Source organism: Oryzias melastigma, linkage group LG9, assembly GCF_002922805.2.
Source record: "Oryzias melastigma strain HK-1 linkage group LG9, ASM292280v2, whole genome shotgun sequence".
Taxonomy (NCBI): domain Eukaryota; kingdom Metazoa; phylum Chordata; class Actinopteri; order Beloniformes; family Adrianichthyidae; genus Oryzias; species Oryzias melastigma.
This window is the reverse complement of record NC_050520.1, coordinates 17789149-17812747: the sequence shown is the minus strand read 5'-3', so window position 1 is coordinate 17812747 and position 23599 is coordinate 17789149. Positions and strand designations below refer to the sequence as shown.

Below are 23599 nucleotides of genomic sequence, written 5' to 3'. Positions count from 1 at the left end.
ATGGTATGCTGGGCTTTAAATTCTTGACATCCTTTTTTTTTTAGATTTGACCCTTGAATGATTCACCTGTGGTCTTCAAGAGTGGATATCACATGGGTTTGTTTCCACATCTGTGATTCCACCGAATATTTAAGGCTAAAGATCAGTTGGGGGAATTGCTAATTGGGTAGGTACAATTCAATAGACTCGCCTGACAGCGGCTGGGATAGGCTCCAGCATCCCCATAACCCTAAAATAGATTTAATGGGTTTGGGAAAATAATTTAGATTGTCCACATAGGGTGTTCATGTAATTGAATTCACATGTGGCCCCAAAATTTTCTCCTATTTACGTAGTTCATATCCACCCTAACAGTTTGATAATCTATGTGGAGCACATGCAAATGACTGCAATGATTTGGGGGGCTTATCCCCCCAAAATACATTTGGTTACTTAAACTGCAAGGCTTCAAAATTGCCATACATAATATCAAGACAAAAACCACGGAGTGTTAAGAAATTAGATAGGATATGATGTGTATAAAACATATCCTCTTGTCTTTTAGTCAAACGTGGTTTATACCTCTAATTTTGAATTTATTTAAAGCTAACTCTTTATTTTTTTGTCTTTTTTGGTCTGTTAAACCAACTGTAAACTCGTCATTTACATTCGGAAATAAATTAAACAAATAAAAATAGAAAAATTAACGAAACACCCTGTATAAACATTGTTTTTTCAAAATAACACACAAAAAGTCTATTAATTTTGTTGTTGCTTGCAAAATATTTTTTCCCCAATCAAACTGATATAAAATACCACGATAGAAGAGATAATAATGTACTAATGTGTATTAATAAAACGCAGGTTTTACCAAAGGCTGCACTAGCATGGGAGTGTTTTATTTTGACAAGAAATAATAGGAAGTTAAAAATTACGTCAGCGTGGGTGTCACCTGCGTTTAAAAAAAGCATGATTTAGCTCTGTGCTGAGTTCACTGATAGTTGAGTGGCATCGCTTGGAGTTGCGTGTTGGACATCCTTCATCCTCATTGTTATTCTTCATTCTAAATTTGGAGCAAGGTAGTAACATTAATATTTTCTTTATTTGTCGATATATAGGCGCTCTTTGACAATAATTTCACCGTTAACGCATACTTTTACTTTTTTTAATTTAATATTTTTTTGGAGAACAGTTTGGATTGTTGGTGGCATTATTTTAGATTAGAAAGCAACATTTTAGGAGCAAAAAATATAAAAATAAATGCATAAATAAAATATTTCTATTTGACAAACATAGAAATAGACAAAAAATATGGAAAAAAATAGCTATAAACTGTATTCACTCAATAAAATAAAGCTATCAAAGAAATAGAAACATTTCCAAACACAGAAATCATATAATAGCTTTCAATGTGTATTTTCCCCCCTTTGTTTTGTTTTAGTTTCTGTGACTTTGCAGGTCATTTTTGTTGAAAATGTTCAGCTTTACTTACTCTAAAATATATATTTTTTTCAAATTAAATGTAATATTCAAGCAAATTACCAACCTGTAAGAAAAAAATAGTTCTGTCTTAACTTCATGTAATCGATAAAAGTAATTTAATGATTTAAATAGTCACTTCTGGGATTAAATAAAGTCTTACTTATAAAATGAATCATTACTATAGTAGGTATGTCTGATGGGTTTGATTGTTTTTTTTAGAAAGCCTCTAACACTGACATGCAGCACAGGTAGCACTGGTTTTGCCTGATGGCTACATATGCAACAACTGAATTTAAGTTTCTTAATCTAAACTGAAGTTTAGATTAAATAAGTTCTTTCAGTGTTTGTTCATGGAAAACATTGTTGCAGTGGTTTGAAAATGTACTGCTTTCCTAATTTTCCTGTTGTGTTCTCATCATTGTCCTTTTTAAATTCATCTTTTGTCCTGCTATCACACCTTTAAATTTAATGTAATACGTATTTCAATATTCTAGTGTTGGGTGAGTCAGGTTTATTTGAATAATTCAAATCGCACATAATGTATGCAAACATGTTTTGTATAAAGAAAATACAGTTAAAACAGCACAATTATAAGTGATCATAAAAAATCACTTAAAAATATATTGTCATAAATGTATCTAAAAAGAACAGCTTCCGCCTAGACTTGAACATTGATTGAGCGGAACTAAGAATTAACTAACACAAAGGCATTTTCGATCCAGTTTCAGGTTATCAAACCTGTTTAGGATCTTTTATGAGTTTTTATGTTGCCACAAATGTCTCGAATGTCAGTGGCAGTAATGAAGGTGCAGCTTAAAGTCCCCCTCTGATGAAAAACCTGTTTTTTGAGTTTTTAACCTGCATTTGTGGCATTTTTCTTATCAAAGAGAGCAAATGTAATAAGAAATATTTTTTTCTTTTGCATTTCCGAGTATTTCTGCTTTTAAATTGTTGTCAATCAAACTGTCGAAGAAAAACTGCGACAGTTTTTCTGTGGTCTTGATGTGATCAGGGAAATGCGAACGGCGGCTCATTTGATCCCAGCTGTGGATTATAAATCCACGAAGCCCTTCTTTTCCTCGTCCGAGCTGACATCCAGCTCAAAATGAAACTGATGTAGCAGCGGTGATGATTTACGCCAGCGAGACATAGATCTATCATAATCAGACGGGGAGGGGACTGTTTGTGTGTGATGGAGCAGGTCTGCTCAGCTCTAAAAGCCACGCCCCCCACCGAGGATATTTTTCAGGCTGAGGCTTCAGATTAACATGAAAAATGGCTTTTAAGACATATAGGTTGTGGGATTTTGGTTAAAAACTTTGGTTAAAAACTTCAAAATTAAAACACTACTGAGAATTTTTTTTAAATAAAAAAACTGTCATAGGGGGACTTTAAGAAGAAACAGAAGAATGGAGAAAAAAAAAATAAATTTATTTTTTTAATCTATGCTTCTAAAACTTATTTTGATATTATACTTGTCCTACAAAATGTTAATCAGAAGATATGGAGGTCTGAAAAATGAATCTTTTATGACTAGGAACTCGTTACTTATTTTTTCCTGTTTAAGTTATAAGTAACTAATTTAATAAATAATCTAACAGTTGCTAGGTCAGCATCTTGAAGGACATCAAAGTTATAGAATCAAGAAACTGAGCTTCACACAACTCTTTCTTTCAATGTTTATATGGTTCGTTGAGCAAACCTACAGAATGTTTGTTTCAAAACTTCTTGCCTCATTTGTGCTACATTGAAAACGGATACACGATCACTCTTTAAGGATTAAAATCTTCCTCTAAACAGGTTTCTGCATTGAGTTCATGTAAGGATAGGGTGTTTTGGAGGTGAATTGAAGATAGGAAAAATTAAGATAGACACAGAAAGAAATCCAAGACACTGTGGGGGTTTTGCTAGCAGTTTCTGGTGGAAGGGTGATAAGCTTTCAAAAGAGTTTGGGTTGTCAGGTTTTTTTTTTTTGTTTTTATCAAATTTGAACGTCTGAGCTGTTGAATATGCAGGCGGGAAAAAAATCCAATGAAGCTCCAGTGGATAAAGTGTTTCTATCTAAAAATGTCTCCAACAGTAATCAAGTCACCTTCCATTTGATCCCTACATGAATAGTATAAATTCTCCTTTGATGTTTCCACATTTACTAAATATACTGAAAATGAATGACTGTATCAAGCAAAAACTGTAAATTGTGGGCTAGATCTAACATGTTAGTCAAAACGGGGTTAGATTTTTAAAATTTGTTTCCTCCCACGCCCTTTACAGTAATTTGTTAAATTCATTCTGACAAACTTTATTGAATATTCTCATTGTGTCATGTTCTGTGAGTTAATGTGTCTGGCTATGATTAAGAGTCATAAGTTAATTATCTACATACCCATGCGGATCCATTCATATGTATTTTCCAATCAATTTCATGACTAATTATCCTAAGTATGATATATCTGTGTAGTGAAAAATATTTCTGGTGTTACTCTTTTATAGATTGATTACATTTATTTCAAACTTGTTGTCCAATCAATCATAAAAGCTCACACAAATGCAATACAATAAAAGAGAAAGTGTACGCAAGATAAAATCATAGGAAGGATTACTAAAAAAGGCAGGGATAAAAGCTTACAAAAATAAATTACAGTAAAAAGTAATTAAAATGACAAATACATTTATAGAAAACACAAAGTTAGCTATAAGGACAGATAAAAAGGCATCTCTTCCAGTGTTTTCACAAATCAGATTGAAAGCTCTAAACTTGATATTATTTACAAGATAAAGTGTATTTTTGATGCATTTAACCTACAGGTAAGCTTGTAGAGTATTCACTTTTACTTTTTAAAAGTAAGTGATTAGTCGCACGTGATTTCTTAAATATGTGCAACCAGAGCTGAACTTTTTTCTTGACCGCACTGACCCGGAGGAAGGGTTAGGCTGCAAGCTGTAGGGAGGCAGGTTGTGGGATCGGTCGTCCCTGTCCTGGGGGAAGGGGTGTCCACAGGTTGGACGAGACATAAGTTGTTTGGCGGGTTGGGGTGGTCATGGCTGACTGGTTAGATGTTTTGGTCCCGTCAGGACCCGACCAGGTGGGGCGGGGCCTTGAGGCTTGGGCTTGCCCCTGACTCCACTCTCTTTGGCTCCAACAGCGTGGGTCAGTTAGTCAAGAAGTTTTCCTCAAATTGCCCTCCTTCCTCACATGACAAATCATTCGGGGAGAGGTTTGATCTGCGGTGCACCTTTGGCAGGTGTCCCTAACCTACTGGTTGCCGTGTAACTCCGGAGCCTCTCCCTTCACGGTTTTAATAGCACCATAGACATGTAGGAGACTTGGTGGGAGGGTGCTTGACCATCACTGTCAGCAAACAGGAAATACTCACAGTGCCCTACCCAAAAGTTTTAACTGCACCCTTTATTACATACATTCTTTTACCCCACAATGTTTTATAGAACTTTGGAACTTTTATTGGTTCTATTGAGGGGAATCAGAAGGTTTCACTTAGAGAAATGCAAACTTAGTTCATGATTAAAAAAAAAAAGTTGTTTTAATTTCTAGTAAAATCAAATTGTCAAAATCAACATGTCATATTTTGTTCATCTCTGCCTTTGCCTTATTTCCAGGAAAAAAAACCCCACGAAGAACACCTGATGAGTCCAATGTCATCATAAGAAGACCCTTGGATAGTTTTTTCCACCTTTCCACCTCTAGAAACCAAAACAGCTAAGTGTCAAACATCCACCATGAGGCACAACCACTTTATTTATGGCACTGAGAACATTTTGTTCAGAAAAATTTGAGCAATTATAGTTAGGTAATTGCAAACTGTGTTGGAAAAGAAAAGGAACATTTAATTGTTCCCGCTGAGCTGCCAAAACTCCTTCTGAAAAGGACCATAGATCAATTCTTTGCTTCGAAATGCTTCAATATCGCAAACTTCCACTTGTAGTAAAGATCTTCACAGCACTTTTGTCACTGTGGCTGCTGTCCCTCGTCAGTCTGCTAAACTCAAAATGGACCCCTGCCTTCAAGCTCCATTATGACTGGCTGGAATACACAGATGATGGCAGTCCAGAAAGTGAGTGCAACTGTTCGTCAATCCTGGAAGGAGACCAGGAGGCCCTGGACAAGGCCAAAGTACTGACCATCACCAGAGAATTCCAGAAGAGAGTTAAGATTCCTAATGAGTACTACGTAAATGCAACCAAAGACTGCAAGTGTGTAATTTCAAATCACACATTTCTATAAGTGTGCTTTGACAAAAGTTAAGATGTAACTAAATGTTTGGAACTTTCTGCCAACAGGATATTTATTAAAAACAGGAAATACATAACATTTCCTCTGAGCAAGGAGGAGGAGGACTTCCCCTTGGCGTATTCCATGATTGTTCATCATAAGGTCTGTACAATCTGAAGCCTGAAGTTTAAATTTAAACACAACCAGACAAGATAGTGCTGTGCAGCTAGAGTTTTAGAGTCTGAGAAGTGTTAATCTAATAATTTCTTTTTTTTAAAGTTACGTAATTTCTTTATGTGTGAGACAAAAAAAAAACGCCTAATAACAAAATATATCTTGAGTTTAGTTCTCTGTATAAGTTGAGCAAAGACAGATATTCACTGAAAGGGATGAATATTGGTTAAATAGCCTTTATCTAAGACAATTTAGAAATAAGTTTGCGTTGATGTAAAGGAGGAAAAAACAATGAGGGATTTAAAAGTAAAACATGTAGTAAAAAAATCTAAATTTGCAGTTTGAACCTTTTTTTAAAATTGAAAAATCCTAAACCTGCAGGCTTGTTGAGCCTTTACATTTCAGTGATATAACCACTGAGTCATATCATCCATTTAGAAATAGAAATTCATCTACAAGTATAAATATTACCTACTTTGTCTACCCAAGTACTTTACACATTTTATGCATAAATATTGATTTGTTTACATATAAAATAATTTATTTTATTCTCTTTTCACTTCAGGTGCAGAACTTTGAGCGACTGCTGAGAGCCATTTATGCACCCCAAAATTTTTACTGCATCCACGTGGACAAGAAGGCGGAGCCGTCGGTCTTCAATGCCATTCTAGCCATCACTTCTTGCTTTCCCAATGTGTTCCTGGTGAGCCAGTCAGTCGACGTGGTGTACGCCGGCTGGCCGCGCGTCCAAGCGGATCTGAACTGCATGGCTGACCTGTACAACACCAGTAAAAGATGGAAGTACTTCCTTAACCTCTGTGGTCAGGACTTTCCCCTGAAAACCAACCTGGAGATGGTGAGGATGCTGAAATTGCTGAACGGAGGCAACAGCATGGAGTCTGAGAACATGCCACCAGAAAAGAAATGGAGGGTGACGAATGCACATCAGATTGTTGATGGAAAAATACAGGTATTGACAATATTTATTGTACATACTCAGGTTGCTGAATGTCTTTTAGGATGAACTAAATAGACTTTTTTAATTGTTTTCAGGCAAAAGGAGAAGCAAAGAGTCCGTCTCCCTTCAACCTGCCCATTATGTCAGGAAATGCCTACTTTGTGGCGAGCAGAGGCTACATCCACAGTGTGCTCCACGACAAACGAATACAGGTGCTCATCGAGTGGATGAAGGATACCTACAGTCCCGACGAGGCCATCTGGGCCACCATTCAGCGAATACCAGGTGTTCCAGGCTCAACCCGACCCAACCGCAAATACGACGTATCGGATATTAATGCACTTGCACGGCTGGTGAAGTGGCAATGGCACGAGGGGTCGCAGGATTCCCTGGACGCCCTGTACCCGGTGTGTCATGGCAACCACGTTAGGGCGATTTGTGTTTATGGTGCTGGGGATCTGCAGTGGCTGCTTGAAAATCATCACTTCTTTGCCAACAAGTTTGACACGGACACTGACCCCATTGCTATCTACTGCTTGGAAAGATATCTGAGAAAAAAAGCTCTGGCTCAGTTGGAGTAAGTGAATGGAGCCGAACCCACATCAAAACTTTGGTTGTGGTGTTTTTTTGCTGTTAAAGACGCTTTTTTAAATCTCAGTTTCTAGGAAAATAAATGCATTATTTAGTGTATTTTTTAAAATAAATCTTAATAAAAAAATACAACTCAAAATCTGTTGTGAAGCTGGTGTTCCCTCTCATGCCTTCTTGTTTTGAAATAATAATGTACCGTATTTTCCGGAGTATAAGTCATGGTTTTTTTCATAGTTTAGCCAGGGGTGGGTCTTATATTCAGAAGTGACTTTTTTTTTTTTTTTTTTTAATAAATAGGCATCAAAAGGGTTGTATATTTGTTGTTTTCCCTGTAAACACCGGTTGTCTTTTTGCGGTTGTTTCCTCTAACAACCACTAGAGGACACTGCATCCGAAATGTTTGCTACTGACAGTGGCAGAAGAAGTGTTGTCCAAAAAAAAACATGGAAGAAAATCTGATTGCTTTCCTCTTAAACTTTGCTATTTTTCTTATAGATCAAAAGATTAGTATTCTTGTATCTCTTTCTTTCTTTCTTTTTTTTTATGTACGCTGGGCTTGGTGGATTTGTTCTGAAACGTCAGATTTTTCTCCTAAAAGTGCGACTTGTACTCCAGAGCGACTTGCATTTAGTTTTCTTCTTCTTGATTTGACATTTTTTGCTCTTTCGAATTATTCTCCGGAAAATACGGTAAGTAGATACTTGTCTGTAGAATGTCTTCTGTTTAAAGGGGCCAAACCATGATTTTCTTAAGCCTTTCAGAGTAAACTATATCCATATAGATGACTATGTATTACCTTTGGAACACTAAAAAACAAATGATGAAGTTGTTTTTTTGAACTCTTTTCATACTCGGAAGCAAAATGACTCGATCTCTGAGGCACCGCCTTTTGCTCCTTGTTGGTTCCGCTCATTTCTCAACGTCATCCTCGAGCCGGTGTTCCTCCATGCGTCTGTGCGTTTCCTTGCATGCAAACAAACGATCTCTGAAATTTTGTTATGGATATTTTGGAGCTTTACACTCTTGACCCACAGTCTGGTCTAGACTTTGAAGGGCACGAGTTACCACAGCGACCCCAAAGACGTCTGCAGGACATTTCTTACTGATGAATGAAAAGCTAAGAGAAGTTTCTTTCATAGCATTGCTTTTATTACAGAGCTAATAATTGTCAGGCTGCTGTCTGTTTTTATAGGTGTGCATGTGTCCATATGTGAAATGTAGCATTGGAATTTGCGTTAAATTCATACACTACACTATTTCAGCTAGTTGTAATACAGTGATTTACTTACACGTCTGGCCTCTGTATCAGATTTGATTGTAGGAATGGTGCCAGCTCTGAGGTTTAATCCACTTTGATACAGACCAAGGTTAACAAAACAGTCATTGTGGCAAGAAGTTTCTGGCTGGTCCGAAGATAAACTATTTCTGATGAGCAGGCTCTTTTGAACAAACTCCTAAATCTCTTGCAGCATAAAAAAAAAAAAATTATGGGGATTTGAAAGACATTGTCTTACGAGCCATTGTTTTGTGGCTTTGGGTTTATGTTGGACTGGGGGCGGAGCTGGCAGCGCAGACTCTTCCTGAAGGGGGCGGTCCTCACTCTGTGACATCAGCACGTGAGAACCCGCTTGTTTTCATGGGTATGGGAGGGGCTGCTGTTGAGAGCGCAGGTGTTTAGAGGATTACTCAGAAATGGGTGAACGGATCAAAATACCGGTTTGGGGTTCTTTATGGAGAGGAATGAACAGTATAATACACTTAAAATGTTGATTTTTTTTTTTTTTTTCATGGTATGGCCCCTTTAAGCTTCTCTCATAATAAGCTTTGATGTGCCTTCCCTGGAAGTTGAACTTTATGTTGCGACCAAACTGCTTTACGTTACTTTTATGTGTTCTGCAGATATTTTCAACAAAAGAGAATGCCAACATTGTTGGTGCCTTTACACATTGAGAGTCTCCAGAGAAAATAAACAACCACATTAATTTACAGACCAGCTTAAAATCATTTCAAAAATTAAAAAAAGCGAGAAATAAAAACTGAAACAATTCTACGTAAAGCAGCATTCCAGCAAGGCCAAATAATGAATTCACTGCAATTAAAAATCAAACAAAGACAAATAACAGAGGAAACCATTTTTAATGAAGTAAACTGGTTTACAACAAATAAAGACATACAAAGAAAACAGACAGCAGGCACTTTTACACACAACTGTCCCCCTAATCACACAGTTTTTTTAAGACTATGTCGAATAGTTGCTGCAGCTCCGAACTAGTCCTGCAGTTTTAAAAGTAAGATATATTCTTTGAAAGATTAAACTCAGGACTGGACAACAAAATGAAGTATTTTTGTCCACTGCAGGCAATAAAAACTACTGAAAATATCAGAAATTTGAAATAGTTTTCTATTCAAATCAGTTAGATAACTTACTGCGACCAAATCAAAGGCTTGAGAGGATTTATTTTGCTACTATAAATGTACCAGCTTTTTCACTCAAGTGCAAACCCCCTCAACAGAGAACATTACAAAATTATGACTCAAGTATAGTTTTGTAGACCTTGAATACATAAGATTATACTCTACCCTAAATAGAGAAACATTTAACATTCTAGTCATAATCTAACAGTTCAACAATTTTATTTTCCAGGGAGAAAGAAAGATGGAATGTAATAAAACGTCTGGTTGAAAATGTTGCTGCTTTACAAGTTTTAGTTTTTACTATCATAGTTTTATTGTTAGTACATGAGGAAACTCACCTAAGTTAAAAAAAAAAAGTTGTTTTATATAAGAAAGGGATATGGCAAACACAGTCAAGTGATGTTTGGTGTAAAAATACACAAAGCATTTCTCCTCCAGCACAGTGACAGTCTCTGCAGTGCCAATACAGGATTACTGTATTGTGATGAGCAGCCATACAACTCTCCTCGAAGTACACGTGAATACCTGATGTTTGAAACACAGCATTTTTCAGTTTGGACCCATATTTTTTATGTTCTGTGCCATACAGATCATGCTGCAGGCCGGCTTTCATGTTCAAGACATGCTGTGGTAAAGAATGCAGCATAATGCAGGGAGGAAGTGGGCAGCAGTCCCATCAATCAGCTGAGCGTCCCTTATCGACTCTGAGAAAGAGTGAGAAGGAAGAGATTTTAAGGAGTTTGCTTTAGTTTTGGCTATAAAATCAAAATGACAAAAAAGTTTGAAAATATTTATTTTTTACAAGCTGACAAATGTTTAATTGAAGAGAGAATGTTGGTAGCATCTTAAAATACAAGTTAAAAATACCAAACTTATGGTGCAACAGGCTTTTTCCAGGTCATCCTCTTTTCCTTCTGTGTTCTCAATAATTGTTTTAGTATCACTTATAACAAAAAAATTATTTTTCTTTTTTTTTTGGCTTTTCCCTTCAGCAAATCAGCTTCTTCATAGGAATGATTGTCATAATTTGGATGGTAAAGATTTTACATTAGATGGCTTTCCTGACGCAACCCTTAGTATATATCTAGACACAATCAGACCCAGGCTTGGACTCATGGCTACATTTTACAAAAAAATACTTCAGTCATGTACATTAAAATATGTAATCAAACAATATCCAACGGAACTTTATTAAAATTTGACAAAGAAATCAGTAGGAGTTTACATTAATTTCCATTGAGGAATATAAATATTTTAAACCTTTTTCTAGGGTGTTTAGACCAGCCAGGATGTTCAAAGATAAGCCAGTAGTGCCAATTCATAACAAAAAATTAGAATGTGTGCATGTGCATTATACAAAATACAAAAGAGAAAAAATATGTGACTTTACCTGGTCAAAGTATCTAGTAATATTAGTTCTAAAGAGAAAGTGTAAAAATGTGAAGTACAATTTTAAACATGTTGTTTGCTTCAAAAAGAGCAGTATTCCCAAATAATTGTAGTTCAAAATAAGCTGTCAACCAAAAAAAGTTGTGCGCACATCAGTTAAATAATTTGTTTAATAGTAGTAAAAAAAAAAAAAAAGGTCAAGACGTGCATTTATCCTATTGAAAAGGCCCATGCAATAAAAGTGTAGATTTTAGTTCCTGCGGAAACAGAGTTGAACCTGACTTGCTAAGCTGGCTTTATGCAAAGCCATTGTATCCTACCCATCTGGTTGCACAATATATCTTTAGTTCCTTCTCCAGTGTGAAAAGTTCTTTTTTTCAACTACAAATAAATACATTAACATTGGCTTCAACCAGCTGAAATGTAACAAGCTAAAATGAAAAACAAGTGATGCTGTTGTTGAAACATTTTTGTTTAAGCATCAAATATTTTAGGGGCTCCACTTTCATTTTTGTGTACAGTGCAGTGAAGACCGAACTATAAAAATCATGATGTTAACCGTGAAACAGACAAATATTTCACATTAAAGACAGGATCTTATCACTTTAAAAACTCTGCGTGATTGAGTTTCTCTTTTTAGCCTTTATTTACCCTAAACTATGCACAGAGAGTTTTGAAATATATTAGTTATCATCTGTCTTCTTGTTTATCAGCTCTTCAAAGTTCTCCTTCATCTTTCCGCCACATTTGTGGAGCCTGTCAGTACATTTCCATACCGATCTATGCTCCTCCTAACCAGCTCCCTGTCCTTTCCATCCCTGCTTTACTAAACCTGTACCGATCCACCTGTTTTGCTTTTTAGTACAACCTGCCACACAAGTCCTCATACGCTCTTTGTTTGGCTTTTGTCACCACCTCTGCATTTCTCTGTAATTCTGTCTGTCTTCTCAGAGTCACATTTTTTTAGTCAGCCTTTTCCTCTTAACACAGTCCTGAACCTTCTGTATCCACCATCATGTGTGTTCCTTATTCTGGATAATTATCTTCATCCTAATCTCTCATTACTTTAGCTGTAGCAGCTCAGTCAACCTCTGACCTTCCCAAACTTTTTTTTAGCCATTTTTAAAAATCGTGTTTTTAAAAATGTTCTCATAGAATTGTGAATATACATGGAGAAAATTAGGCTTAAATTGCATCCTTGAGTATTTGTTCAAATCGTGACTCAAAACCAGCCAAAAAGAAAAAAATGCAGTTTGGAAAAGCTAGTAGTTGTTACATAAATTTGGCATTTGGCAGGCCGAAAGCTCTCTGCTCCATGTGTCTTTAGTTTCCTCGTCTGAGCTGGAATCTGGCTCAAAACTGATTAGCTAGATAGTTCAATTTTTCCTGCACCAGTAATGTGAGGTTGGGGTGTGAGAGCCTGTAAGCTTGGATTGAATGAACAATTGAATGATGGGAAGTGGAGGCAGGCTTACGTTCACAACTCAGAGGTGAATTTCTAATTACAGAACTTCTACCGTTAAATGATTTTAAATCCAAGTTGAGAGCACAAGAGAAAGATTCATTTCTCTACCACTGTTTTAAATGAAATGTTTTTATTTTTAACTGAAATTGACTGTTTTTTTTTTTTTTCTTTTCGCCTCTTGGCCAGGACTCCCTTGTAAAAGAGATTCCTTAATCTCAATGGGACTTCCTGGTTAAATAAAGGTTAATAAAAAAATAAAATAATGAACTGTCGCTCTACAGAAACTATATCCTAAACACAGTTTTTTTGATTTAGGCTAAAAATGACAATCATAATTAAAAGACCTCTGGGAACACTTTTTCAGCAGATCAAAACATGAGTGGGGTGGGATTTTAAAGCCACATAGTGCTCCTCTCCATCTTCCTCATCACCAGTCATTCTCAATGCTGTCTGGCTCAACTCTCTCTCACCACCACTTTGCATTTGCTTAACTCTTTCAGATTGCAACATCTGCACATTGGCTCCTCCTTCCATTCTAATGTCACTCTACGCTTCCCTTTTCTGGAAAAATGTTTGTTCTTTTAGCAAAATCCACCACAACCTGTTCTTCTGCATTCCTCGTTACCTCAGTTTCCTTCACCCACTTCTGTTAGTCTACTTCTATTACTGCATTTTTCTTTCTAGGGAAACCTAATATCCACATTTCTTTTAGGAATTTCTCGTTTTATTTTATTTATTTTTTTAATTTTATTGAACCTTTATTTATCCAGACAGGATAGATTAAGAATAATATTTTTATTTAAAACTGTGACTTGACTCTTGCTCACTTTTTTCCTAGAGGGCACAACATTCAACATCCCACTGTCAGCTTCCAGTTTCAAACTAATGAGCTTATCTGAAACTCTATACCTCAAAAACATTTTAGCAAACTCCTCCTTCAGGTTCACTCCAAGTCTATTCCTCTCTCCATCCACAACATGATAAAAAAGCTTGGACCTACTCCCAATCTATAAGCCATGCTCCCTTTCCTACTTGAATTAACAGGATATATTGGTAAACTTCCTAGTTTTCCAAATCAAAGTTTCAAAATTCCTAATCTAAGTTTTAAACTCTTGCCTTTCCAACGAACTTGACTTCCTCCTCTCATTCTTTGATAGTCCAACAGCATCATTGGCTGTTGTTGTTACACTACACAATAACTGATGTGGAAAAAAGTTGTTTTGGTTTGTGGTTTATGCATTTTCCTTTGCTTTTATTACAGATGCATTTCCTGATGCATCTACCCAGACCTGAAAAGCACATGAACGCACTGGAATGTACCATTTTTGGTTGCATTATTCACTCACCGGCCACTTTATTAGGCACTCCTGTCCAACTCGTATTACATTCTAATCAGTCAATCACATTTAGACATGTCAACGTGGTCAAGATGATCTGCTGTAGTTCAATAAAATCATCAGAATGGAGAAGAAAGGTGATTTAAGTGACTTTGAATGGTTGTGAGTATTTCAGAAACTACTTGGATTTTCACAACCATCTCTAGGGTTTACAAAGAATGGTCAGAAAAAGAGAAAATATCCTGACAATGTGTCAGGAACATGACATTGGATTCACTGAACGTAAATGGACTCCAAAGTCACCAGATCTCAACCCAATAGATGTGGAACGAAAGATTGGCATCATGGGTGTGCAGTCGACAAATCTGCAGCTAATGAGATGCTATCATGTCACTATGGACCGAACTGGCACTCGTAAGGTGTACCTAATAAAGTGGGCTGCTCTTAATATACTGTGAATTTTACAATTTATTTTAACAGTGGGAGGAAATGACTGTGAGGTGTAAAAGGTGCCCACATTTTTTAATTTAATAAAACTTGCTGAAACTTGTCTATTTTTGCATTACCTTTGTGCATTGTTGCAGTTTTTAGCAGTTATTTTTTCTTTTTTAAGCTCCACTACACACAAAAAATCCAATACATTTAGAAAACAAACTAAAAAAAAAATGCTTGTATTTATTTAAGAGTGTATTCAGACTGGATACATTTGGTTCGGTTAAAGTGAACCAGAGTTTGTTTTCCCTGATAATCCAGAACAAATTCTCAGTTTGAATGTATCCAAGCGAACTCTGGTCTGGGACCAGGAACCGCTCTCTGACCCATTTTGAGGTGGTCTCAGTTCGATTCCAACCAGACTGGGTTGACTGAATAGATCTTTAGTCACATGATTTTGTTAAAACAAATGTCTTGTTGAAAGTCTGTCTGAGTGCAGACCAAATGCAAGCTTCAGGACGCGATTCAGACCAAACTAGGAGGACTTTTCCAGTCTGAACAGCTCATATTCTTCGCAGTTGCATGAAACAAAAATGAGAGTGTAAAAAATATTTGGAATTCATTAAAAAAATAAACCAACCAAAGCTGTTACTGACTCAATACTCACTTCAGGACACTGGGTGGAATGTGGATATACTCAATCGGTATCAGTTCTCCAAGCTCCCTCAGAGTTCCCACATACTTGATCTTACTGCTGAATTTGGAACTGTAAAAAATATTTATAAAAGGTTTATAAATGTCAATTTAGGCAATAAATTTAAAATATGTTTTAAAATGTATGTACTTCAATTTTTCTACTTTAAAAATTTATTCCCATCTCCACAGTTGTGTTTTTCTAAACATGAATTTGCAATGTAAATAAAACTGTAAGTTTTTCTTTTTACGTTACAAAGGCTCTGTGTTATGCAGGAAGGGAAATTTTTTCTGTGTCAGTGAGTTCACATTCTGATGTGAGTTACAACTACCACACCTTATAAAGGGCCTGGTGATTCCCAACAATGTCCGAATGAACCAGGAAGGGTGAACAATGATGAACATTTTCAAGTTCTTCTTGAGTCTGTGGGATAAAATGAGAAAAGAAAGAGAGTTCTTATTTTATTGAATTCAACTTTTTTATAATCTATCTTCAAAAGAGGAATATCTTTAGCAAAATCATGCAGAGTTTTAAGGTCATAAAGAAGATCCCTTCATTATCATGTTGCTTCTTGCCTTTTAATAATTTGTACTGACTAACATGCTGGTATGCAAAATCGTATGCACATTCAATGAAACATTCTTTTTTTGCATTTTTAGTAATCATTACTTCCTCTAAATGTATAATTTGTTGTCACTAAGAGGAATCCCTTCACATTTTTAGCATTTTTTTAATTACTTATATGAAAAAAATGGGTAATCTTTATCATTACACTAACTTTGAATCTTATCTGTAAATTGAACGAAGTTCTTTAATGAACCAAACTGTCCATGTGTGAGGATTCTGTGTTTTGTGATGCTTTTGTCATGTTCGGTTTCTTCCCCGTCAGTCTCACTAGTTCAGGTTAATCATCCACAGCTGTCTTCATTTAGTTAATCAATCTCAGTGTATGTCTGTTTTTTTATTCATCACCGTCAGGTTATCTGCACTGTCACCGTTTTGGGGCTTGGCATAGTTCAGGTCATTTATTAAATGTTTAAGTTTCCCCCTCCATAAAAGATGATTACAAATTTATTTTAATAAATTAAAATGCTTTATTTAGACATAAAACACCAAAAAAGTGTTAGAAACCAGCCCATGCATGACTTTTTTTTTCTTTTTTGGTAAAAGTCCAACTTAAGTTCATGGATGCTTCTTCCTATTGAAACAGTCCTCCGATGGGATTTGAGAAACAGTGACATTGTGCTGAGTTTGGGTAAATGTCTGAAACAAAAGGATAAACTGATTAAAAAATATGTTTTAAAGAAAATTTAAAAGTGTGTTCTAAAACAAATTACATTGACACACAAGTAAAAGTCTGCATCCTTTGATGTCAACCTGAAACCTGAAAACATCCCAAATCTTGAAACCCCTTTCATTCAAGGGAGGTTGGCCTTTTTTCTGCCTCATTGTGCTCGGTCGGATTGACAAAGAGGGGATCAGCTGCAGATCTAAATCCAGCTCAAGAACCCCTATAACACCTTTACTTGCACATGTGCATAAATCCCACAATGTAGATTTTAAACCCACTGGAAGTGTTTCAGGTCATTTTTTTGCGTGTTTTGTTTTTTATTTGTCAGGAATGCTTAACACAGATCCCGAGATCCCCTGTGCTTTAACAATAAGAGTTAAAACATGAGACCCGTGAGCACCTTTTGTAGTGTTATGCCCAGACAGTGTCTCTAAAAGCCCTTGGGTATTGCTTGGAGGTAATATAATAGCAGGCTTAACACTGATCTTTTAATATCTAGACCTTTCTATCATACAATTAATGTTTATTTTGCTCTAATCTAACATTTTGTAATTTGATTTAGTCAAACTTTTGTCAACAGTAGCAGAGATTTACACCTCTTAGAATAATATAGATTAGTAAAGGTTACCTTCTGTCTATCATTTGGTAGCACCTTTTCATCCATGTGAACCCTGGCATCCTTCTGTGAGGAGTGGCACCATTCAGGTACACAATCATGTAATCTTCTGCTACCATCAGTTCTAACGTACTAATTACATACCTGGAACAAAAAAAGGTGACAAAGACGAGTATTGCATAAGAATACGACTACTCAACAAGCAAGATTTTTGGCCGTGGCTACATTTTTCTAACTGATGAGGGTTTAAGTAAACAGGGGCTTTTGTGGAAAAGCTTTACTCACAGAAAAAGGTTTTCCATTACGTAGCTATAGTTGTCACAGTCGCTGTCAGGCAGAAAACATGCAGCGAACACTATGATGGCATTCTGTTCAGAATAGTAACCTGAAAAATAAAAGACAAAAACAGGAATTTCAGTCTTGGTTGAAATAAATGAAATATTCTTTAAAAAAACAATTATTTGGATTTGAATCATATTTATTCATGCAAAAAATTCAATACACAGACATTTTAAAGGTGTTTACTTCCTCTTCAAATATAAGGGGGGGATTTCTCCCAAATTTATCATATCCAAATTCATCTTCAAATGACTGCTGAGTCACAGAAACCTGACCCTGCACAACATTAGGCCTCTTTGTTTCCTGAAGGGAAAAAAATTATTTTTTAGAACATTCGCATTCGAATGAGCTTTTCTGTGTTTTAGTAAAAAAAAAAAAAATAATAACAACAAAAAACGTATTTCTGATCAATTCTAACAAATTAACAAATAAAAAGCCAAGAACTACAGCAGCTAATCCTCAGTGATTATTTTAACTGATCTTTGTCATTCAACCTTTTAAATAGAAATTAAAGATCAAAATGTTTCCTTTTTCAACTAGGATGATGTAGAAAAAAATAACAACCTAAAGACATAAAAAACAATTGAAAAGAGGAATTTCCGTTTAAGTCTCTTTTCAAACTATCCTTGGCAAAAAATGGATTAGGCTTGGGATTTTTTTTAAGTTAAATGTATTCATGTAATTAATACTATTTCACCAGCTACACACACAGAAGTATCATTCATAAAGGTGACTTCTTCCTCTTTGAAACTTTGTAAACAAAAAAAAGGGGGACTTTTCTCATTTTCACCATATCCAAATTCAGTTCAAATGAGGGCCTATGATATGGAAAAAAACGCTGCTTTCCAAACCTACGCATTTCTGTTTTCCGAAGCCAGAAATAGGTTTTGGGAAAACACAGGTTCTGCCTCAGGGTTAAAATTCTCATAAAAGACCTTTTAAGCAGTCATTGGTTAAAACTACCCTCAGCAAAACACAGTTCATTTGAAGGTTATTTTGTTATGTATACTTTAGTAAAAGTATAGAAAGTTTACTACTAACTGAATACTTCTTCTGACTAAATTAGAACATTCAAAGTTTATAAAATATAGGCAGTAAATATAAATATATTGCTTCACTTTTAGCAAAGACTAAGTTTATTTTTTGCTGTGGGTAAGTATGGAATTACCATCACACCACCAACCTGTGAAGCATGAACTTCTCACCAAGAAACTGAACTAGAATCAACAGCTGTGGATGATGTAAAGCCTTCAGATCTTTGTCACTCACTCAAGAAATTGAGGCAGAAACTCCACAAACTGATGCAAAACAAACTACTTCAAGTTCTCTCTGAACATGGTTCAATCACTCGGTAAAATCTTAGCTGTGTTTTTGCCAACCCAAAAAGGATGGAGTGTACTTTTCTTTGTTTTGTTACCTCCGTGAGAAATAACTCTTTTGTACGGTTCGATGCACTTCATGTCGATGCGATGCTCCTGCTCTCCGATCAGGACGCTCCTCCACAGCCGGCTGCCTCTGCTCTCCTCTGCTGCTCCATGGCGGGAAGCAGAGGGAGCTGCTCCTGCAGCCGCATGGGACTCCTCAGCGGAGTCTGCTGTTCACGAGAGCAGTTTGGGGAAATGAGAACAAATGAAAAACGTGTAATTTCATTGATCGGAAATGCAATATGTCCGTGAAAAAATAATGAAAGGCTGATGCAGCATAATTAACAGCAGTGTCAAACTTTTTGATTTAAAGACCCACTCCAATGAAAATTGTGTTTTTAATTTGGTCTTTTTCTCATGGTGGAGGATGTGTGGAGCTGTAAGCTAGCAGGAGAGAGTGGCTCTCTGTGCCAATGGTCCCGACCACGACTTAAAAGTGAATTTCTGATGAGCTCTGTCCAAGAAAACGCCACAAGTGTTTAGATTTTACCCAAAAAACAGCATAGTTAAAAGACCACTGGGAACAATCTGACAACACATGTCTCGATTTGTGTATTTTCAGAAGCTAATGTGTTTGCACTGGAGCTGTAGATGGATACCGTTCACACTGAACTCCAGCGAGTCGCCTTCATCAGGCGTGTCCATATCATCGATGTTCACATCCAGGTCGTCCCCCGTGTCCAGCGCCTCGTCCTCGGTGTCCAGAGCATTTTCCGAGAGCAGAGACCCCTCACTGTGGTCCAACGACACATCCATAGGAGGAGCAGCCAACTTCCTCCGCTGGTTAGACCCTCCAGATGTGTCCACGGATGACGGAGGATCTGTTTCATAACGCGGTACTGTTTTATATTTAAACTCATAAAATAAGAGATGTTCAGAGCTGTTCAAAAGATTTGAAAATCAATCAACAACAAGAAAAAATAAGTCCATATTTCTCTAAAGCTCTAAAAGATTTTGATCGTTTTGACTTCCTTGAAATATGAACGAACAAATTAATGTTTAACCCTAAAGCATAAAGCTAACATTTCTTTAACAGTTGCACAAAAGATCTCAGATTTGAAAAGTTGAGAAGAGTCATTTATTTTGGTTAGTTACCTTCTCTGTTATCCAGCTCCTCACAGGAGGCCGTCTTCATCAACATCATCTCGGTTGCATCTACTTCTTGCTGAGAGTGTCTGCTCAGAGGCACAGAAATACAATAATGAGCCACAACATAAATTATCATTGCTACAACCAGCACCACCAGAGGCACAGCTACAATTAGTATTGGGGCAAACAAGCTAAAGACAATCATCTAAAGTAAAAGACACGACAAGACATGACACTAAATCGAGAAGAGTTGAAATCTGTTCATTGACTCTGGATACAGAAGATTTACAGAATTAACAAAGACGATGGAGAGAAACTGACTCGCTGCTTCATTCCCAGCCTGCACGTGTGGGCTGACTACACAATACAAAGCAGTGTTGATGCCCCCCTCCCCAACCAAAGCCCCTTTAAAAGATTCTGATTAGCATAAGGCTGGGTAACAATAGAGTAAAGAAACACAGAGACCGGAATGCAAACCATTATTTTCTTTTGTTTTCTGTGCACTTACCGTTCCTTCATTTTATATTTACCCAACCAGCCTCACCACAGTGTGTTCCTTGTATTCATATTTCCAATTAATAAAGGGAAATGTCTACCGGGCAAAGGCGTGCATGTGTGCAAACATGCACACAGACACACAAAGAGGAGGGTCGCATGTCCCCCAAAAGGGGGCGGGTCATCATAATTGCAAAGTGGGGCAACATGAACACAAAGCTTCTCTGCTAACAAGAAGAGTTCCACAAACTGCACTAAATACTTTCTTTTCTGATGCATTTACGTCTAATTATGCTCAGCAGATATATTTTTATAGACAGGGAAAATAAAAAAAAACAGATTATCACTATCCAAATACAAAGTTGATTTGATTTAAACTCCACAATTTCATTAAATTACAATTTGCTATCAATTTCCATTTTAAATTTCCATTCAAAATACATTTCACTTGTTTAAAACCCACTTCAATGAAAATTGTGGTGTTTTTAGCATGTTATTATAGCATTTTTTCATGATTGAGAACATATGTAAAGGTAAGCAAGCTCAAAATTGAATTTCTGAATATTTCTTTTTTCAAATCGTGGTGAATCAGAAATGAAATGAAAAAATACAGTTGGAAAAAGTTTGTAGCTGTGGTGTAGAAGCTACTACAGCAAGCCGCTAACTCCCTGCTCCGCTCCATTCTGATGCATCCACTTGCAGATAAATAGATCCATGAAAGTCTTCATTTTCCTTGTCTGAGCTGTTATCTGTATGGCTGGATAGCTTCAATATTGCTCACCATTTTCATTTCACCAGTAATGTTGGGTTGGGGTTGTAAGAGGCTAAGCTGGCGGGAGAGAGTGTAAACATTTGGATGATAAACTGAGCTAAAGTGGAATTTTTGTGAGTAAACTTCATTCCTACATTAAAAAAAAACTAACATAAAAGCATTTTTGGTTTAAAAAAAAAAAAAGAGAAAAAAGCCTAAAAAAAATCTGATGTTACTTAAAAAAATTCCATCCATCCATCCCCCAAGCTTGATCAGTCTCCTTTAGGGTAATGGAGTTGCTGGAGCCTATTGTAGTAGAAAAATTGTTGGATCTGATGGAATAAAGAAATGTTTGTCAAACGGTTTCAAGAATATTTATTAAACAGAGTAAGCATGGAGAAGCCTGCAGAGTTCTGCCTGTGATGAAGGACGTTCGCATTTTATAGAGTCATACAAACAACGTTAATCAGGAACTTAAGATAGGAACGTAATATGAACAGGATGTTCTAATGAAGTGAAAATTTCCATGTCACTATCCCAGCTGCTGTTGAGAAAATGGAGGGTACACCCTGGATCAGTGATGTGCATTCAGGGGAGGCAAGTGAGGCTGTGCCTCCCTCTGCCACACACATGAGCTGTACTGTTTCTGTCTTTCTAGCATCATAAAAGAGCTGTCCAAGGACACCAAAGACAAAATTGTAAACCTCCTCAAGACTCATATGGGTTACGGGGCAATTGCCAAGCTTCTTGGTGAAAAAAGATCCACTGTTGGAGGAATTATTAGAAAATGGAAGAAGCTAAACATGACTGACAATCTCCATTCTCTATCAACTGGGACCATATAAGATCTCACTTCCTGGGGTCTAAGAAAGGTGAGGAATCAGCACAGACCTATATGGGAGGAGCTGGTCAATGACCTGAAAAGAGCTGGGACCACTGTTTCTAAGGTCACTGTTGGTTATACACTAAGACGTCATGGATTGAAACCATGCATGGCTCCGAAAGTTCCCCTGCCTAAACTAGCACATGTCTAGACCAGCTTAAAGTTAGCCAATGACCATTTGGAGGAACCACAGGAGTCATGGGAGAAAGCCACGTTGTCAGATGAGACTAAAACAGAAGTTTTGGTCTTAATGCCATTCGCCGTGTTTGGAGGAAAAGGGATGATGAGCACCATCCCAAGAACACCATCTGTGAAGCATGGGGGTGGCAGTATCATACTATTGGGGGATAAAATGTGATTTTTTTTTTAATTAATTAATTAATTTTTTTTTTTAAAGGTGATGTCTCTTACAGTGGACATACACCTGGGACTCCTCCATGATTTCTAAGAGCTAGAACTTGCAAAATCACAGGGTCAAAGTGTTGCCTCACTTTACACCTTTATCTATAAAGAATAGAAGGGCTAATCCCATCTGAACTATTTAGGGAAGGTTTCCAGTAAGGAATGCTTTGAGGACAATGGCACACACTAAATAAATCAGAGAACATTCGAAGTTAAAACTCACCCAACATGAAAAGTTGGAATGAGAGACGGCTCACCTCGACAAAACGTCAACGTATCCTTTTGACACGTACTGAGCATGATCCTCCATCTCATTGTGAGCATGAGAACGGCCTGACTCATGCTGATGTTCAGCTTTGGTCTGATACTTGAAGCGTGTGTCATCTGGGCTGCACTGGGGATTAGCTCCCGTTTCAAAATAGTTCTCGGGACGCTCGGATGTGTACTGTACAGCTGGGGGATCAGTTGTAAACTCAGCGTAGACGTGACTGGTTTCCTGCTGGCTGTCAGGTTTGGGATCTCCACAGGATGAGTAAGCGTAGGCGTATGGGTTTTCAGTTCTTTGATCGATGTGATGGTAGTTGTAGCCATACTTGCTTTGGACTTGAGATGTGTCCTGACCCCCTGCCCACTGGTATGGAGCATTGTCATTGGTTGGCTGGGGTGGCGGTGCCGAGGTCATATCCTGGTGATTTCTGTTACAGGATTAAAAGATCATAAGAAGAGAAGAGCAGTCATACTAAATCATGCAAATCAGTTTTTATTCATAATATCGATATTACTGTGAAATATCTTTGAAAACTGCATTTGATCAAATAAATGAATAAGTTAGTTTTATCAATTTGTTTCACCGACATTTTTCATTGTTGACCGTTTTTGTTTATCTGTTTTGTTTCTACTAAATCTGAAAATTCAAAATCTAGTTTCTCTTCTTTCAAGTGTTTTTCCATGTTAAAGACAAAAAGTACAAGTATATTTTTTAAATTGGTAATTTAAATATCTGGGCTCCATGTGAAAGTGACATTAAAAAAGTATATCTACAACTACTTAACCCTAAAGAATTGTTTTTTTTTTTTCAAAGTGTCCTTTGCTTTCTTCTGAATGGACGTCAGGAGCCACATTTTATCTGTGCATGGTGGCTTTTTAACTTGTCATTTAAATTAGA

The 23599-nt window shown here is 36.8% G+C and overlaps 2 protein-coding genes across 4 annotated transcripts in view; one reads left to right on the top strand and one right to left on the bottom strand.

The window, feature by feature from the left end:
* Positions 1 to 907: 907 nt before the first annotated feature.
* LOC112147969 (glucosaminyl (N-acetyl) transferase 1) lies at positions 908 to 7408 on the top strand. Its single transcript, XM_024274698.2, has 5 exons — positions 908 to 1058; positions 5077 to 5670; positions 5758 to 5851; positions 6429 to 6833; positions 6917 to 7408. The coding sequence occupies exons 2-5, from the start codon at positions 5372 to 5374 to the stop codon at positions 7400 to 7402; spliced, it is 1284 nt and encodes a 427-aa protein (XP_024130466.1). The 5' UTR covers positions 908 to 1058; positions 5077 to 5371; the 3' UTR covers positions 7403 to 7408.
* Positions 7409 to 9182: 1774 nt separating this feature from the next.
* Positions 9183 to 23599, bottom strand: part of LOC112148542 (prune homolog 2 with BCH domain) — a 42928-nt gene continuing 28511 nt past the window's right edge. For 2 of the 3 annotated variants that reach the window (XM_024275734.2, XM_024275737.2), the window contains 9 exons: positions 22692 to 23129; positions 19910 to 19989; positions 19414 to 19635; positions 18808 to 18984; positions 17337 to 17436; positions 17064 to 17195; positions 15481 to 15567; positions 15118 to 15216; positions 9183 to 10531 (listed from right to left, as the gene is read on the bottom strand). In XM_024275734.2, coding sequence (XP_024131502.1) covers positions 10504 to 10531; positions 15118 to 15216; positions 15481 to 15567; positions 17064 to 17195; positions 17337 to 17436; positions 18808 to 18984; positions 19414 to 19635; positions 19910 to 19989; positions 22692 to 23129 — 1363 coding nt within the window. In that variant the 3' untranslated portion in view covers positions 9183 to 10503. The remainder of the gene's footprint in view (positions 10532 to 15117; positions 15217 to 15480; positions 15568 to 17063; positions 17196 to 17336; positions 17437 to 18807; positions 18985 to 19413; positions 19636 to 19909; positions 19990 to 22691; positions 23130 to 23599) is intronic. The other variant, XM_024275736.2, reaches the window with a different exon arrangement.

Excerpts from the sequence above, each read along its gene's own strand:
- LOC112147969 (XM_024274698.2), top strand. The coding sequence starts at position 5,372 with ATGCTTCAATATCGCAAACTTCCACTTGTAGTAAAGATCTTCACAGCA. Across the intron at positions 5,671-5,757 it reads AATGCAACCAAAGACTGCAA|GATATTTATTAAAAACAGGA; the intron begins GTGTGTAATTTC and ends TTCTGCCAACAG. Across the intron at positions 5,852-6,428 it reads CCATGATTGTTCATCATAAG|GTGCAGAACTTTGAGCGACT; the intron begins GTCTGTACAATC and ends TTTTCACTTCAG.